General features: G+C 48.0%; 1 protein-coding gene across 1 annotated transcript; it reads left to right on the forward strand.

Annotated features, from left to right (window-relative positions):
- Window positions 1–961: 961 nt before the first annotated feature.
- On the forward strand, window positions 962–16,666 carry C7H16orf95 (chromosome 7 C16orf95 homolog). Its single transcript, XM_081513364.1, has 9 exons — window positions 962–1,020; window positions 3,069–3,126; window positions 5,239–5,293; window positions 5,745–5,781; window positions 6,046–6,186; window positions 10,438–10,584; window positions 11,431–11,467; window positions 14,218–14,428; window positions 16,420–16,666. The coding sequence occupies exons 5-9, from the start codon at window positions 6,046–6,048 to the stop codon at window positions 16,436–16,438; spliced, it is 555 nt and encodes a 184-aa protein (XP_081369490.1). The 5' UTR covers window positions 962–1,020; window positions 3,069–3,126; window positions 5,239–5,293; window positions 5,745–5,781; the 3' UTR covers window positions 16,439–16,666.
- The last annotated feature ends 1,343 nt before the right edge of the window (window positions 16,667–18,009 follow it).

Below are 18,009 nucleotides of genomic sequence, written 5' to 3' on the forward strand. Positions count from 1 at the left end.
ATCCATAAGTGATGGAAGGCTGCCTCTCAGGCTCCTTCCCAAGAGAGGAAACTTGGGGGAAGGAGGGCTGGTACCTGGGCACTATTGTGGGAATGGTTGGGCTGTCTTTTTTCATTTCTTGGCCAGGTTCTTTGAGATGTAATTTATGTCAATTTTTAGTATAAGTACATGTCTATAAGTGTACCAACACACAGAGCTGTGAACAGGCACCACGGTCAGGATACAGAATATTCCATCCTCCTCAAAATCCCTGGTGCTGCCCCTTCTTAAACCGCTTCCTCTGTTCTCTATCCCTATCATTTGACCTTTCCTAGAATGTCCAATAAATGGAATTACTTAGTATGTAGCTCTTTTAACCTGGCTTCTTTCATTCATTATCATTTCCCTCCAAAGAGCCATTATAGACATTTTTTCCCTAATACCCCTCATGAAGTTTTAATGCCACAGACATAGTTTATACGTATGATATGCATTTGTGCTTTCAAACTGTGGTGCTGGAGAAGACTTGTGAATCTCTTGGACAGCAAGAATATCAAACCAGTCCATCCTAAAGGAAATCAACTCTGAATATTCATTGGAAGGACTGAGCTGAAGCTCCAATACTTTGGCCACCTGATGAGAAGAGCCAACTCATTGGAAAAGGTCCTGATGCTGGGAAAGATTGAAGGCAAAAGGAGAAGGGGCGGCAGAGGATGAGATGGTTGGATGGCATCACCGACTCAATGGATGTGAGTTTGAGCAAACTCTGGGAGACAGTGAAGGACAAGGAAGCCTGGTGTGCTGCAGTTCATGGGGTCGCAAAGAGTCGGACATGACTTAGTGACTGAACAACAACAACAAAGCATTTGTGTGGGTCTGTGTTGGTATGGGAGCCCAGGTGGATGACCACATCACTATGGAATGTCTCTCCTGTTCACCGAGTTCCAGAGTTCTATTGGAAGACAAGCTCCCACGGGGTGTCATGGGTGTGGGGGATATGGTGCGGAGGCCTCTCCTAGAGGATGCTTTGGTGATCTCAGGGTGAGTGGGAGAATGGGGTCCCTGGCACCTTGGAGGTGGGGGTGAGACAGTGACACAGGCAGTTGGAAATGAGAAGACTCTCCTGGCCTGGCTGCTTGGCCCAGCCGTGCCGTTTCATAGTGCCCTGATGACAGTGAGAGAAGGATGACAGTGGTCCTGTGTTCCCCCAGCAGACTGCAGGAGCTCACAGTGAAGGAGGGAGGAGAGGTCAAGATGCTGCTGTCACAGCCACCAAAGAGAGAAGTCTAGGTGTCACGGTCGGTGAGGGTGACGGTGAAGCCTGCGGGCCCACAGGAAAAGGGTAAGGTTGGGGGCAGCAGAGTTGATGGCATGCCAGCCACCAGTGGGAACCTGTCACATCATGTAGGGCCCCCATGTGGGTGAAAAAGTGAGTCCTGTATTCAGGGATGTGACGGCGGTGGTGCCTGGTGTAATCTTGACCTGAACCACTGTGCAGCTTGGGTTCAACCTCAGAGAGACCCAAAAGTCATGGGACATGAGAACTTAAAAATTACAGTTCTTGCTTAGACTTTATTTGAAAATCGTGATTTCACTTAACCCACAGGATTTAGGTTTGTGAAAACTGTCACAGGTCAGTTAGGCAAGATGATCCTGAAATAACAAGTCAAACTCAAAACCAAACCACAACTTTTTGGTTCTTTTCTGGGTTACCAGCAATACATGCTTTTTAAGGAATGTTCTCAAAGATACAGATATCTGTTCTCACACGGATAAGTGTGAAGGAGTGAGAAGTGGCTGTCCTCCAGCTGCTGGCCGGGCCGGCACTGTGTGTGTTTTTGTCTGTGTCTTCTGGTGGACATAAGCTCTATGATCTTGGGTGATTGCCTGGGGTGGGGAATTGCTTGGTCACAGGATATTCACATGTTTAGACATTGTAAATACTGCCAGTTTGCCTATATGGTTTTAACTGTTGTGTAAGGTGAGGGTGCCAGCTGCCACACCCTCTACAAACTTGGTACTATCAGTCCTTTTTAATTTTAGCCATTTTTGGTGGAAATGGTGATGAGTTGCACTTGATGTGAAATGGCATGACAGTGTCAAGAGTGGTGAGGGTCAGTGCTTCTGTGGGGGCTGGGGGGCACAAACCTGTCTTCTGTGTTACCATAATATTCCAGTGGGCTCAGGAGAATAGAGATGACAAGGAATCCCAAGAGCCCTCCACGGTTGGCAGAGACGAGACAGCCATAAATAAAATACTAGGCTAGTGGTGAGATTCCTCGATAAATTTTGTCATTAGCTATTAAGAGACCAGCAGTGACATTGTTTATACAGATACACAGGTTGTGGGTGGTGTCCAAAATAATTAGCAGCTAAAAGACAAAATAAAATAAATAGTTAGCAGCTAATATGGTGGGGGGTGCTGCCCAATCAGCATGGGTGCTAGCCAGGAGAGCCTGCAGGGTGGGAACTGGTTAGAAGCTCAGCCCTGTTCATAGGTCATGAACTTACCAGTTTAATAAAAGAGCCATGAAACCCGAGTAGTGCCTGGGAAATCCTGTTTGTCCATGGCTAGATCGCAGCACATGGAAATGTGGCCCACCAGGGCTACTGTTGCTTATGATGGTTTGATCAAGTATTAGTATTAATTGAGAATATTAAAGTCAGCAAAAAAAGGGAGTTCCTTAGTGGTCTAGGGGTTAGGATTCCGGGCTTTCACTGCTGGGGCTGGGATTCAATCCCTGGTCAGGGAACTGAAATCTCACAAGCTGAGGTGTGGCCAAGAAGAAAAAAAAGTTAGCAAACACGGAAAAGTTTGTTTCCAAGAGATACTACAATCAGTTCTGAATTCCACGGCCTTCGAACCCTCGGTTGCTTCAGAAACACACATTTTCAAAAGTCACAATTTGAGTCCGATTCAGCCAGTGACAGGCAAGGCGCCCAGTTAAATCTCAGCGTCAGAAAAACAATGAAAGACTTCAAATATAAATACGCCCCGGGTGCTGCGTGGGACACACTCCTACCGAGATGCTCCGCGGTTGTCGAATGGGCCCTGGGCCCGCGTCGCGCACCTCCTTCTCTTATTCCAGGGGGCAGATTCCCCGTCTACTGTGCCCTGCAGACCCGCAGGCCCGTCTGTAGGAAACGGTGAGTGGGTTTTCCCGGGATCGGGCGGGGAAAGGTGTGTCTTCCGAGGCCGACGCCCACCTAGGCCAGGTCCAGAACACAACCGAGAAGTCTTCCCCTGCGCCTAGCCTGACCTCCGCCCCGCCCCCGGCCCCGGCCCCGGCCCCGGCCCCGGCCCCGGCCCCGGCCCCGGCCCCGGCCCCGGCCCCGGCCCCGGCCCCGGCCCCGGCCCCGCCCCCGGCCCCGCCCCCGCCCCGGCCCCGGCCCCGGCCCCGCCCCAGCCCGCGGACCTCCGAGCCCTGTGCGTTCAGAACCCAATCAGATGCCAGGTAAGTACACATATATAGAATGCAGCATATGATTGGCTAATAGAGAGCCAATCAGAAGCGCGCAGAGTGCAGTCGCCGAAAGAGTCTGGCCTTAGAGGAGCGGGAGGGCGGAAGAGGTGGGGCTTTCGAGGTCGAGGGCGGCCCCGGGGACTGACGGGGCGGTGTGAGGGGCTGTGTGAGGGGCGGGCCCGGAGGAGGAGTGACACGCGTGAGCCAGCCCCGACTTTCGTCATCTTGAGCTTCGTCACCGCCCTCACCATAACTTAGCAGAATCGTAGCGGGCATTTCTGGGAGCTCTCGGGTGTCCGTTCGGTCTGTCAGCGCGCACTCACCTCGAGCGCGTCAAGACAGGCAAGTGCCTCCCTCAGTCCTGCACGCTGGGTCGCCGCACACACAAGGGGCCCGGCACCCGAGTCACCTGAGGGGGCCCACACTCTGAGTCACCTGAGGAGGCCCTTGACCCCGAGTCACCTGGGGGCGTCCCACACTCCGAGTCACCTAAGGGGAACTCAGACCCTGAGTCACCTAAGGGGGCCCCGGGACCTGTGTCACCTGGGGAACCCCGACCCTGAGTCAGCTGGGGCACCCCAGACCCTGACTCACCTGAGGTGATCTGGACCTCGAGTCCACTGGGAGGCCACAGACCCCAATTCTACTGGGGTGGCCCCAGACCCTGAGTCACTTAGCGGGGAGCTGAGCTCTGTGACCTGAAGCTATTACTGTAAATAGATAACAAAATAGTGATTATTATGATGATATCACTCTTAGCATTTCCATGTTACACATGCTATTAGGAAAGCCGGAAACTTTGTTTTGAATTTATGCTGACTGGACACTCTGTATGGTGACCAACATACTAGCAATTTTGTTGTGGGAAGAATGGGGAAGAGTAACAGAATCTGTGTAGCTCCAAATGCTTTGTCATCCCAAGAGACAAAGCACACAGTTTTGTTTTTTTTTTTTGCAAAGAATTTCATTAGATGTACAATTTTGACAGTATTTTCCTTCAGAATTCTAAGTAAGTTCAGGGTGTATGATAAAGCATGTGTTGTGGTTGGCAGCTACACATCTTGGAAAGTTCTTACCAGGTTGGAATGTTCCTGTCTTTCCCAAAGGTCCTAGCATAGATTTACCTGGAGTGTGCCTGGTGGTGGTGGTTTAGTCGCTAAGTCATATCTGACTCTTGTGACCCCATGGACTGTAGCCTGACAGGCTCCTCTGTCCATGAGATTCTCCAAGCAAGAATACTGGAGGGGGTTGCTATTTCCTTCTCCAGGGGATCTTCCCCACCCAGGCTGATTCCAGCTAAACCCTTTGGGAATGCAGGATTCCACAGTAGCTCGACATATGGGAACCCCTAGACCTTAGCACGTGAGTGTGTATCTATCTGCTTCTGTTGTCACCCTCTGTCCCCTCTTAGGCTCAGAATGATGACCCTTTCCACTCTTGACTAAGACCTCAGAGGGGACAGTTGACTAGGACTTCCCTGGTGACTCAGACAGTAAAGCGTCTGCCTGCAATGTGGGAGACCTGGGTTCGATCCCTGGGTCGGGAAGATCCTCTGGAGAAGGAAATGGCAACCCACTCCAGTGCTCTTGCTTGGAAAATCCCATGGATGGAGGAGCCTGGTAGGCTACAATCCATGGGGTCGCAAAGAGTCAGACACGACTGAGCGACTAAACTTTCACTTTCACTTTCCACTCTTGGGGTTTAATGATACGAGCCAGGCTGGCCCAGGCTCTCATACTAGCATCCCTCCAATGTATACAAAATCCAGAACTTTGTAAGCCTTCTTCTTTTCTAGAAAAACAAGCACGTTTCCAGCCTTTGGGAAAGAAGTGTGTCTCATCGATCATTCGGTAAGGAAAGCAAACCTCAACTACTTTGCCCCAACCCTGACATGCCCTTTGGTGGGGAGTAGAGCAGAAATTGTGGGTCCACAAGCAGCATCTCATGAGAGGGTGTGTCATGCAGTGGAGTCCATGGTTTAAGGGCCCATGCAAGCCCCCAGATCTCTATATAGGGTCACCCACTGCCTTCCCCACCCCTCAGTTCCTCATGATACCTTGAGACAGGGATTTAGGGGGCCTGGGAGAACCAATGCTGACCCTTAATGTATCTGTTCTGGGCAGCTCTATCTGCTCCTGGAGAGGATAACTTTCCCTCTCACCCTGCCTGTGAGTGTGGTGGGATCATATGGGATGGATGTGGAAGGCTTTGCAAACAAAGTTCTGTATGCAGACTGACGTGGATAACCACAGAAAGAGCAGTCATCCACCCTAGAGTTGGTTTGTATTTCTCCATTTTCAGAAAGAGAGATCCAAGACTTGCTCATGGTAATGTGGCTGTAAGTGATTGCACATCCCAGCACACCGGGTCTGCAGGCTCTGTGGTCCCCCTCCAAGTGACTTTGGAGGATCTCAGAACAGTCTGCGATAGCCGAGGGCCCTGTCCCTGCACTTGCCCTGGGGGCCCTGTCCCTGCACTTGCCCTGGATGCCATGTCTTAACCTTGCTCCCTCTGAGTGTGGCTTTACCATTCAGAGAGTGTCTTGGCTTGCACCACTAATGCAGCATCACATTCAATTCTGTTTTGTCTGCCTCTTGCTCAGATGTGCCCTGTCCCCAGCACTGTTCATCAAGAGCCCATCTGCTGTGAGTGCCAGGCCAAATTTGGGGGCTACCTGCCGGTGCCCAGGGCTAAGGCAGCGCTGCCTTACTGGGTCCCTCTCTCCTTGAGACCCCAAAAGCAGGTAGGTGACTTGAATCAGGTTCATATTTATGGAGATATAATTGACATGTGATAAAATGGCACATATATAAAATGTACTGTTTGATAAATCTTGACATATGCGCACACCCATGAAACCACCACTGTATTTGTGATAATGTACAGTCGTCTCTAGATATTCACAGGGGATTGGTTCCAGGATGCATGTAGATACCAAAATCCAGGGTGCTCAAGACCCTTGTATAGAATGGTGTAGTGCGGTACATGTACACAACCTTGAAAGGTTTCCTTGTGCCCTTTTCAAAATTTTATTTATTTATTTATATTTTGCTGTGCTGGGTCTTCATTGGTGTGCTCAGGCTTTTTCCTAGTTGGGGTGAGTGGGGGCTACTCTTTAGTTGCAGTGCACGGACTTCTCATTGTGGTGGCTTCTCTTGTTGTGGAGTATGGACTCCAGTAGTTGCAGCACAAAGGCTCAGTAGTTGCAGCTTGTGGCCTCGGGAGTGTGGGCTCAGTGGTGTGGTGCACGGGCTTAGTTGCTTCCTGTCTTGTAGAATCTTCATGAACCAGGGATTGAGCCCATGAACCATGCATTGGCAGGTGGATTCTTAACTACTGAACCACTAGGGAAGTCCTCCTTGTTCCCTTTTGTAATTCCACTCAACCCTCTCTTCTCACAGTCCCCAAGCAACCATGGGTCTGTTTCTGTCACTATAGATTTGTTTGCATTTCCTTGAATTTTATATAAATGGAATCATATAGTATGTACTTTTTTTTTTGGGTCTGGTTTCTTTTGTGGTGGTGGTGGTTTAGTCGCTGAGTCGTGTCTGATGCTTTGTGGCCCCATGGACTATATATAGCCCACCAGGCTCCTCTGCCCATGGGATTTCCCAGGCAAGAATACTGGAGTTGGTTGCCATTTTCTTCTCCAAGGGCTTCTTTTACTCAGCATGATTATTTTTGAGATTCATCCATATGGTTGTGTTCATTGATAGTTCATTCCTTTTTACTGCTGAGTAGTGCCCACTCCAGTACTCTTGCCTGGAAAATCTCATGGACGGAGGAGCCTGGTGGGCTGCAGTCCATGGGGTCACTAAGAGTTGGACACGACTGAGCAACTTCACTTGCACTTTTCCCTTTCATGCACTGGAGAAGGAAATGGCAACCCACTCCAGTGTTCTTGCCTGGAGAATCCCAGGGATGGCGGAGCCTGGTGGGCTGCCGTCTATGGGGTCGCACAGAGTCGGACACGACTGAAGCGACTCAGCAGCAGCAGCAGCAGTGTGCTGTTATATGGAGAGACCACAGTTTATCCATTCATCCAGTGAAGGACGTGTGGATCATTTCCAGTTTTTTTCTATTTTGTCCAACAAATAAACCTGCTGTGAACATTTGTGTATAAGTGTTTGTATGAACATGCCTTCATTTTTCTTGGGTAAGCACCTAGGAAAGGCATTGCTACACTGTGTGGGAAGCATATGTTTAACTTTTTAAGAAACTGTCAACTGTTTTCAAAAGTGGTTGTTCCATTTTACAATCTTCCCAACAATGTATAAAGTTCCAGTTTCTTCATGTCTTTGTGAACGCTTGGTTTGGTGAGTGTTTTAAATTTTGGCCATCTTAATAGGTATTTATTTCATTGTATATTTGTTTTAATTAAAACAGTATTAAAATTTTGGTTGCATAGATTGCGGGATCTCAGTTCCCTGATCAGGGACTGAACCTGCACTCCAGGCAGTGAAAGTGCAGAGTCCCAGTCCCTGGACCACCAGGGAATTCCCTCTCATTGAGGCTTTAACTTGTGTATTTCCATAATGACTAATGATGTTGAGCATCTCTTCCTTTATTTTTACCATATGCATATCTTACTTGATTTGTGTTTGTTCAAGTATTTTGCCCATTAAAAAAGTTGAGTTGCTTTTTTTAAAAAAATTACTGAGTATTGAGAGTTCTTTATATATCTGGATACAAATTCTTTATTAGATATTTAGTTTGCAAGTGTTTTCTCCACGTTTTTGACTTGTCTTTTAATTCTCTTATCACTGTCTTTCAAAGAGCAGAGGTTTTAAATTTTGATGAAGTCCAATTATCAATTTAATAATTTAGTCTTTTCTGGATCTTGCTTAGGCATGCCTGTCCCCAGCACAGTGGTGGATCATGGTTGCCTTTTATCAGGCTGAGGAACTTCACTTCTATTTCTAGTTTGTTGAGAGCATTTATCAGAAATGAATCTTTTCAGTTTTCAGGAAGACTTTGTGTAGAATTGGTGTTATTTTTCACTTCTAGTGTTTTTAGATGTTGGCTGTGGGTCTCTGTCTTATATGACAGTGCACATGGCAGAAAGTGAGTCTTTCAGAGTCTTCCAAAAGCTTACCTCCCACCTTCTCCTTCTTTTTAGGGATAAAACATTCCCAGAAGCCCAAGCTTTTTTGTCCCGTTACCCACCAGACCCTTTGTTGGCAAGTGGGACTGGCTGGTCCCTGAGCTGGCCACTTTGCCTCGTGAGCAAAGTTGGTTTCTTTTAACAAGAGGAGGAATGATTGCTGTGTGGGTGCCCTGGTAGTTCTCTTGTCATGTCTTTGGGACTCTCAGCAGGCATGGTTGCTCTCTTGATTCTCCACCTAACCACCCCTCTGGCCTGAATGTTCTCCCAGCTCTGCTCCCCGAATCCCAGTGTTTCTTCTTTCCCAGTGGATGGTGCTGTGCAGGGAGCTGCCGTGGGCAGCATGGGGTCTTGTTGCTTCTGGTGCAGCACCTGCCGTGGAGAATGGGCTCAGCAGGTATGGGTGGACTGGGTAGAAGTGGCCAGAGTATCCTTATCCTTGTGGGCAAAAGGGTCCTATGTGAGAGGGGTCCTGTGCTGTGGTGACAAGGAGCCAGGGTGCAGGGAGGTGCCCAGGTCTCCAGGCCTCGTCTCATCTCCTTTGGAGGAGGTCCAGGACTCCCTTCCTCCTTCCTGTGGCAGTGTTTGTGCTTGGCAGCACACCTTACACCCAGGCTCCAATTCAGTCCTCCTGCGGCGTCAGGAGGTTGCAGGGGTTACTCAAAGTAGTTTTGATTATGTTTTATAATGTGAGCTGTGAGCACATGGTTGGAAATTCCCGCAGTGCAGCAGGGATGTGGAACACAGAACTCTCTGTCCTGCCCCTCTTCCGGAGATGTCCTCATTTGGCCTTTTGGAGGTTTTCTGTGCTCGTGTTGTTTGGCTAGCAATGTACAAGTCACCCTAAGTCCTGACTTGATACAGCAGTCACTGTGATCGCTCATGTGTCTGAGGGACACTCTGCTGGCAGCTTGGCCTCAGGTATCCTGATCTTGGGGTCAGCAGGGTGTCCCAGGCACTGTCTTGTGGCCATGGCAGAGATGTGAGAGCAGAGAGATGAGGCCTTCAGCCTGACAGATCTGGCTACTGTAACTTCCTACTTATTCTGTTGGGCAGTCCAGTACATGATCTGACCAGAGTCAAGGGGCAGAGTCTACTCTTCTGGAAGGAACTGCAGAATTGCAGGGCAAAGGGTGAGGCTGGGGGTGGTGATGAGGAATCGGGGTGAGGATCTGACCCACCACAACTCATATACAAGCAACACTGTACACATATTCTTTTTTTTTTTTTTTATGTAAATGGTAGCGTGATCTATTCACAGTGCTGCATTTCTCACTTAGTATTGCATCTCTATGCTCATTGTATGTCAGGACAGACAGATCTGCATCATTCTTTCCAAAGGCCATCCATTCCCTTTGCCCCTGTGTCCGTTGTTTATTGTCCCTTATTACTATATTCAGTCTGTTTGGTCACTACAGTCAGTGCTGCACTGAGTGTTCTTGAGCAAATGCACATGTGTTTTCACAGGATACATTCCCGGAGTGCAACTGCTGGACCAAAGACTATCCATGTTAGACTCTGAACAGTGTGGTCAAGGTGCTAGCATAGCCCTCTCTCTTGCTGAGATCGCTGAGGCTCAGAGGGGCTAAATGTGGTGCCAAGGGTGCTCCTGGAGGCTAGCAGGTTCAGGATGGAGCCAGGTCTCCTGACTCCCCCAATGTGTCCCACCACAGCACTACGCCCTGCAGATGTGCAGGTGGTGGGTAATGAGGGCGCTGGCCACCCCTGGGAATGTCATGAAGGGGAGACCTGCTCCTTCAGCCGGGCAGTTGGAATGTGCTGTGGGAGGGGTATAGCAGAGGCACTCTCCAGGGCCCTGTCCCTGAGGCTGAGGTTTTCTGGGGTGTGGCTCCACCCCCCTTTGGACCTTCTCTTCCCTTCCTCTGTTAGATCCAAAAGATGGTCCGGTCTTATATTCCTAAAACCACCAAGACATGCCCCTGCCCATGCCACCGCTTTGGGGGCCACCTCCCGATGCCTAGGGATCAGGCCGTGATGCCCTACTGGGTGCCCCAGGTCCTGAGGTCTCACAAGAAGGTAAGAGGGAGGCTCGTATGACAGCAAGGCCTGACAGTGAGGGGTGGGCTGAGGGGGACCCAGAGATAAGGGGAAGGGTGCCGGGTTCCTTCCCCATAGTGGCGTCCATTGATGTCTGGGGGTCTCCTCCAAGCTGTGGCCTAGGGCAGCAGAGAACAGGAGGCAAGTGGTACTCAGGGCAGGCCCAGGTCAGGTGTCCTGGTGGTGTTGGGAAGGGTGGGATACACTGCTCTCTGAAGAGGGTCTGCTGCCACCTTTCTCATCATTTCTTCTGCCCCTCCTCCTCCTCTCCTGCTTCTTCTTCCCTCCTCCAACTTGCTCACCTCCCTCCCTCTTTCTTCCCACCCCACCCTCCTGCTCCTTGCCTCCCCTCTACCTCAGTTCTCTTGGCCTGTCTGAGCATCCTGGACTTGTAGCCCTAGCCTGGCAGGCATGGAGGGAGGGTTCTGGGGAGGGGCCATAGATCAAGAGTCTGTGCTCATTCTTCAGCTCTGTCTAGCTACCTCCACAGCTCTGGGTTCCAGGTCAGTAGCTGTGGTGGGGTATGGTTGGCCAGGTCCAGCCCAGCTCAGTTCCAGGGCCACTCCTCTCCCTTGTTTTCTGATTGTCCTGGAATTAGAGGCTTCTTCTGCCTTCACCCACATTCCATCTGCTGGTTTTCTGTCACTGAGTAGCAAACTGTCACCAGAATTAAAACCTAGAGGCCTTTTAAAAAGAGAACATAACTTGCCTTCTGTGCTGGTCATGGACCCCTTTCCTGGGATTTCCAGGCTAAATCACTGGGTCCCCCTCTTGGTGGATCACTGGGGCTGACGCACTTGCCCACATTCTTATCTTTTATCTTAGGTGGTGAAAAGGCAGCAGAGTTTTAAAGGCATCTCAGGTAACTCAATGCACACGTGTCTCATCGCCCCCTCTCCCCAAGGAAGGTGGGATTCTCATGAACGTCATGATGGGAGTGGGGCAGACTTCTGTCATGATGGGTCTAACACAAAGAAGACCATAGTCTGGCACACACACCACTTCTCCCATACCTGCCCTTGCCAGGCATCACTAATCACCCCTCATCTTTTCCCAGTGAACCCAGAGAAGCCTCAGATTCTACCAGTTATCAATGTTGACTCTCAGGATGAAACCAATTTGCAACCTGGGGTTAGGTGGTATCTGAAGTGTTTTTTAAGCTTTAATCTTCTATAATTCATGATATGACTTGTATATGTATGTGTTGTATATAAATATGTATTTATGACAATGTATAAGCTTGTATGTTGATGTTTTTCTATATTCATGTATTCATAACACATTGTATGTTCATGATACCACACTTATGCATATATTCATCATATAGTGTATACATACATTCATATGTTCATGACAGGCATAGCGTATACTCACATGTTCACAGTGCAGTTCATATTCATGACAAGGTGTGTTCACATATCCTTATATGTAGCCTGATGTACACATGTACTCACGTGTTCAGTCACAGTGCACCAGGAGATGGTGTCTCTACTTGCACCTTTACTTTCTTCATCTCTGAGATGAGCAGAGGAGCTTTTCCTCACAGATGGTTGACATGTCTGCTTTCTCTGCATTGCATGTGAGCAAAGGAGTGGACATGTTTTGTGCAGTCAGATCACACCCTCCCCTTTTTGTGTTGAGGCCAGATTGCATGCTGAGTGCCCTTGATGGACTCTGTGGAGGAGGAACTGGAGAGAACTGAGAGGCTGGGTGTCTATCAAGGGGTTCTTGTGATGCGTAGGTGATTTGAGCGGCCCACCCAGAGTCTGGGAGTGCCCAGGTCCGGGTAGAGTGGTTGGGAAATGAGTGGCCACTACCTCTCATGCCCACCTCTTCATGTAGAAGATACTTAACTTTTCCCTGATTTTAAAAGTAGCACAGTTAGGAGGAGTATGAGTTGTCACAGCCTTTGGCAGGAGATTTGGAGGTATCTGTCAAATTTTATAATGTGGAAAATCTTTAATCCAACAAGCCCATGTCTGGATAATATCTGTGGGCACTCCACGCATGTCTGTCTGTAGCAGTGATTTCTTTGGCAAAAAATTGGAAGCAGCTTAAGCATCTTTTGGTGGGAGGATGGATATAAATAGAGGTGCATTTGAAATGTGGCACCAGCTACCTAGAGTCCAAAGCTGTTAGGGATGATGAAATGGACCCCCACCCCCCCCACACACATTGCAACGTAGAATAACAAGTCAGTGTCACCCAGGCAATAGGACTCCACTAGTGTCAATTGAAAAATGTGTGTAGGTGAAGGTTGGTTTTGTGTGTCTGAGCTGATAGTCACAGGTAATTCCTGTGGGTGGGAAAGGGGCAGATCAGCCCAGCAAAGAGAGGCTCCTGAGGGGGGGATGTGCATGGTGAACAAAACAGATAGCAATATGTTGCCTCAAGTTTTAGGTGGAAGAGCCAGAAATCACTGTATTAAAAAAAGTGGCAGTAGAATGAGAACCACCTGAGACTGCTCTTCTCACTGTATAGTCACCAATTTAGTGGTGTATTTTTATTGGTTGTTTTTGGCTTTGACTACTCTGCATCTTTAAGAACGTGTAAAAGCTTAGTCGTTTTATTAGTGAATCACGCATCCATTGATAACACTGTTAAAAACCAGTATTAATTTTTACTCCAGCCATGGTTTTATAGTTCAGGTGATTTATGTTAATAATGTTTCAAGCCCCAAACCCATTCAAGGACAGGAATGAGAATGTGTTCACAGGACAGGAGTGAGAGTGCCAGTCTCACTGCCACCAGGAGGTTAGGGAGCCTTCTCTCCTTTGAGCTTCACACAGAGTGACTTGAAAATAAGAGATGGTTCTGTTGGCCTCAAATCCAACTGATTTCCATTTTGAAGAGAAAAATCTGTGTTTCTGATCTTGTAAATAGAGGGCTTATGTGCTTTTCTTCTTTATGCTCTTGTGGCAGAGTTTTTTATAAAGAAAATATAGTTTATATTTATTAAGAATGTATTTTATATTAGTGTGATTAGAGTGTACATTTTTAGTAGTAGCATATTAATAGCATAGTAAAAATAAATAAAAGATATAACATCAAGAGGGTCACATGTCACCAAAGCAGATATTGAAAAAGCTAAAGAGCATTGACGAGACAGAGATGTTTGAATTTCATTTGTGTTTGTGGTGGTTGTTGGCTGCTTATTATGGGTAATTTAAAATACTCGGCAGAAGCCCATGTTCCCTTCTCTTGGCTACAGCCGCGATCAACTGATCAACTCCTGGATAATTTGGTTTCTTCTGTGCTTCACCCACTCCATACCCCATCCAAAAAGAAAAAGGAAAAAGAAAACGATTACTGTGGAGCAGATCACAGCTAACTACTGTATCCTTTTGCTCATAAATATTTCAGTAGGCATCTCTAAAAGATAAAGACTCAGAAAACACAGCCACAAAGACCCACAATCACCCTAGAAACAAACACATAGCTCTCTTCATCTCCATGGGCACTGCGTGAGCACCCACACCCCAGGGCTGTGACCTGCCTTGCTGTGACACCTGGTTCCTTTGCCCTGGTTTCCCGAGGGCTCTCTCATGGGTGCAGACTTGAGAGCACCCTGTCCCCACACCCCTCGGGGCCTGACTCACTTTCTCTGCCTAGAAGCTCCTCTGGATGTGCGCTCTGGGTACAACCGCTGGCGGATCTGTGGTGAAGGGTGCCGTCTCCTCAAGTGGCAGCAGCTCCAGGCTCTTCACCAGGCTGGGCTGGTGGCCTCAGGGCAGCCAGAAAGCCCCCCAGCCCCCCTCCTGCCCCTCAACCTCAGCCTCCTGACATTCCTCCATGCCCTGCTGAGGGTCATGGAGGTCATCCGGTGAGCAGGTGCGGGTAGGGGAATGGTGGCCTTGGGCTTATCTTACATCCTGGGGTTTAGTTGAGTTGAGGGTGTGGGAAAACTTGGTTGTCGCTCAGCAGAGGGTGAGAGGTGGGCACTACCATGATTACTGTTATGTTGTTACCATTGTCGGGACTGTGCTCGTACCTGACACACACATCTTCCAGAAAATGCAAGGGAAGAACAAACCAGATACATCAAGGTTAGGGCCAGTGGTAGGGTGGTGGAGCATCTACCCATCTTTGCTTCCTCACCTCTTCCCTGTTCTCAAGGTTCTAAATTCCCCTGCCCCCAAAAGACCACTGGTTTCAGTTTCTGCAAACTTCTGTTGTGTTGGGGTGGGAAGTGGATTTTATGCCAGCCTGACCAGCCATCCCTCTGGAGTTTAAGCACGCTACAGTCTTGGGGCACCTGCTGCCTCTCTCACAGCCCAGCCCCAACTATCAAGGCTCCATATTGAAAGGCCCTTTCTCCAGTCTTGAACACACCTGGCCTTGCCCAGACCTGCATTTCTCACCTGGGACCCCACTCTGCCCCTACCACCACCCAGGAAGCCTCTAGGGCAACCTCAGGTTCACTGCAGGGCCTCTCCTTACCTGGTTACTTGCTTCAGTCTCCTCTGAAACAGCTCTCCTCCTCCTACTCCTCCTCTAAATGCCCCTGCCCCAGTTTACCCATGTCCCCAACCATTACCCCATCCACTTTCTTCTTCCTGTTTCTTTCATCACACCTATATACAAATATATACAAATACACACCAATATGTAAATAGAAGACATGGAAATACATATCAATATGTAAATGTGCACAATTAGAATTTACATATATTGACTTATTTATTTTTTGTCTGTCTCCTCCACCCAGTTGTAAGAGGAATGTTCTAGAAAATGTCCAGTATCTGAAAACAGTTTCAGATGTCTTTTGCCCAGTTTTTTCGTTGTTCAGATAAGAAACCAGCTCTGTCTTTGTCAGTCCATCTTGTCTAGAAGTGGAAATTCCTCTCCCTGAATCCTGCCTGGCCACTCTCCTAGTATTAGGCGCTCCCTGTGGTCACATATGACACCTTGATGCACATTCGCATACAGTGCTTACCGTGGACCTGGGTTGCAGCTTCTCCAGGGCAAGTGCCCCGAGGAAGGAGCCGGCCAGGGGTCTGTCAGCTTTACATGATCTGAATGGGTCAGCACTGTGAGACTTCCTTCTTTGTTTTAAGTTTCATCTTTCTTTATGTGTTTGCCAACTTGATGTCAAATTTAGTTGGACTCCCTGGTTCCCACTCTGGGAAGAGCAAAGATAGAAACTTGTCTGTAGATGGTCCATATTAAGTATTAATAGGTGGTCCAGGTGGGCCAAAGGAAAATTGCTAATACTTTTATGGGAGGTGTTTGCTTCTGAGCCAGGATCTTAGGGCAGAGGTCAGGCACTAACCAGCTGCTAGGAAGAATACCTTACCTGCCTGGGGTGTATGTGGGGTGCCCTGTGAGATCCCCCAAAGCACACACCCAGTTTATCTCAGAAGCTACTGGCCCATCTGCTGGCCTGGCACAGGCTTGCTAGAACTCAGAGGCCATAGGAGAATGGATGAGCTCCAAACCTGCCCAACAGGGAACCCAGAAGAGTATCGATGAGTCAATCCTTGCCTTCTTGTCTGGACTTGCTGTGCCTTCATTTTATTCAGTTCCTTCCACAGTTCTGCAGAGCTGGCATTCTCCTTGGGGTCCAGAAGGGAGAGTGGGCTGAGGGGGTTGAGTGCCTTGCCTCAGGTCCCACCCTGGATAGTGAGCCAGCCAGGGTGGCTCCCTGTCTTCTGTGTAGGCTCCTCAGTGACTGAGCGCACATCCTCCTCTGCCGTGGGGTTTCCTTCACCCTCCACCTTGGGGAGATTCCTCACACGGGCCGGCCCTACAAGGCCAGTGTGGTTTCATTTTTGGGGTCAATTCCTAGTAATTGCCTTTCTCTTTGCTTTCTAGCCAGCTTTTTTGGGTATGAAGTTGGAATCAACGGCTACTGTCAAGAACGTCAACAAAAATGTCCGTCCTCCTCAAGGTCTTTAACAAAAGCCATCAAATCAGGGAGAGTCTGTGATAGTCACTGTTCTCTCAGTCAATGCAAGTTATTTATCATCAGGTGATTTTTAGTTGTAGTGGAGTTGCTGTGAATGTGGGTGAGATTCCATTATGAATATGATCAATAAATGTTATTTGTGAAACTCTTAAAGTGATCACTTTTTTAAAATGATTTCCTCAGATTTTCCTTTGTGAGGGTGGGACTCATTCTCCACCTCTATGTCCCTGTAGGCGGGGGGCCATCTCTGAACTTCTCTTCCCTTTGCAAGGACAGCAGATCCTCTGGATGAGGATCCTGAAGCGGCTGTAGCATCTGTTTCATGTGGGTCTCACTTTAAGTAACATAAAATTATATGCAGTTTGTATTTTTCAAAACTGAGATATCATTCACATACCATAAAATTCACCTTTTTTTTACAGTGATTTAGTGGGGTTTTTTTGCTATATTTACAAGTTTGTACAATTGCCACTACTACCTAATTCCAGACATTTTCACCCCCCAAAGAAACCCTATACTTATTAAGCACTTACTCCTTGTTCCCTTCTCTCCTCACCCCTGGAAACCACTAACCTACTTTCTCACTTTTCCGATTTTTTATAGATGGAACATGTATCCTTTGTATCTGGCTTGTTTTCATTTGGTATTATATTCAAGGTTCACTCACATCGTAGCATATGTCAGTGGTTCATTCCTTTTTTTATGGCTGGATAATAAGCATTGCAAGGACAGATCACATCTTGTTTATCTGTTCATGAGTTGGTAGACCCTGGGTTATTTATACTTTTGAGGTATCATTAATAATGCTACTGTGAACGTTTATTTATGACTTTTGGTGTCAACATGTTTCATGTCTCTTGGGTATGTACCTGGGAGTTCTGGGTCATATGGTAACTCTTTTTAATGTTTTGAGGAGCTGCCTCAAGTTTCCATGGTGGAGAACACTGCCTCATTTTATTTGTTTATTTATTATTATTATGTTTTATAGCAAAGTTTTTTTTAAAAACTTATTTAATTTTGGTTACTCTGGGTCTTCAGTGCTGTATGTGGGCTTTTCTCTAGTTCTGGTGAGTGGGGGTTATTCTTCATGTGCAGTGTGTGGACTTCTCATTACAGTGGCTTCTCTTGTTGTGGAGTACAGGCTCTAGAGCACGTGGGCTTCAGTAGTTGAGACACACAGGCTCACTAGTTGTGGCTCTCAGGCCGCAGAGCCTGTGGGTTTCAGTAGTTGAGGATCACAAGCTTAGTTGCTCTGTGGCATGTAGAATCTTCCTGGACCAGGGATTGAACCCATGTCCCCTGCACTGGCAGGCAAGGAAGTCCCTGTGCACCATTTTACATTTCATATTCCCACCATCAATGTATGAACTTTCTGATTTCTCTGTGTCTGAAGAGACTCATGTACACAGGGTGTTGCCATGAGTGCTAGTTGTGGGGTGACTCTTGCCTGTCATTTCTGCTCAGTTCAGCATGGGACACGTTCTGCAGACACAGGT

Source organism: Giraffa tippelskirchi, chromosome 7 (assembly GCF_054371585.1).
Source record: "Giraffa tippelskirchi isolate mGirTip1 chromosome 7, T2T-mGirTip1v1.2.pri, whole genome shotgun sequence".
NCBI classification, from domain to species: domain Eukaryota; kingdom Metazoa; phylum Chordata; class Mammalia; order Artiodactyla; family Giraffidae; genus Giraffa; species Giraffa tippelskirchi.

What these genes read in the sequence shown, in the direction of transcription:
- C7H16orf95 (XM_081513364.1), top strand. Translation starts at nt 6,046, where the DNA reads ATGTGCCCTGTCCCCAGCACTGTTCATCAAGAGCCCATCTGCTGTGAG. An exon ending in TCCTGAGGTCTCACAAGAAG is followed by an intron (nt 10,585 to 11,430) that starts GTAAGAGGGAGG and finishes CTTTTATCTTAG; the next exon opens with GTGGTGAAAAGGCAGCAGAG. An exon ending in GAGTTTTAAAGGCATCTCAG is followed by an intron (nt 11,468 to 14,217) that starts GTAACTCAATGC and finishes TTCTCTGCCTAG; the next exon opens with AAGCTCCTCTGGATGTGCGC.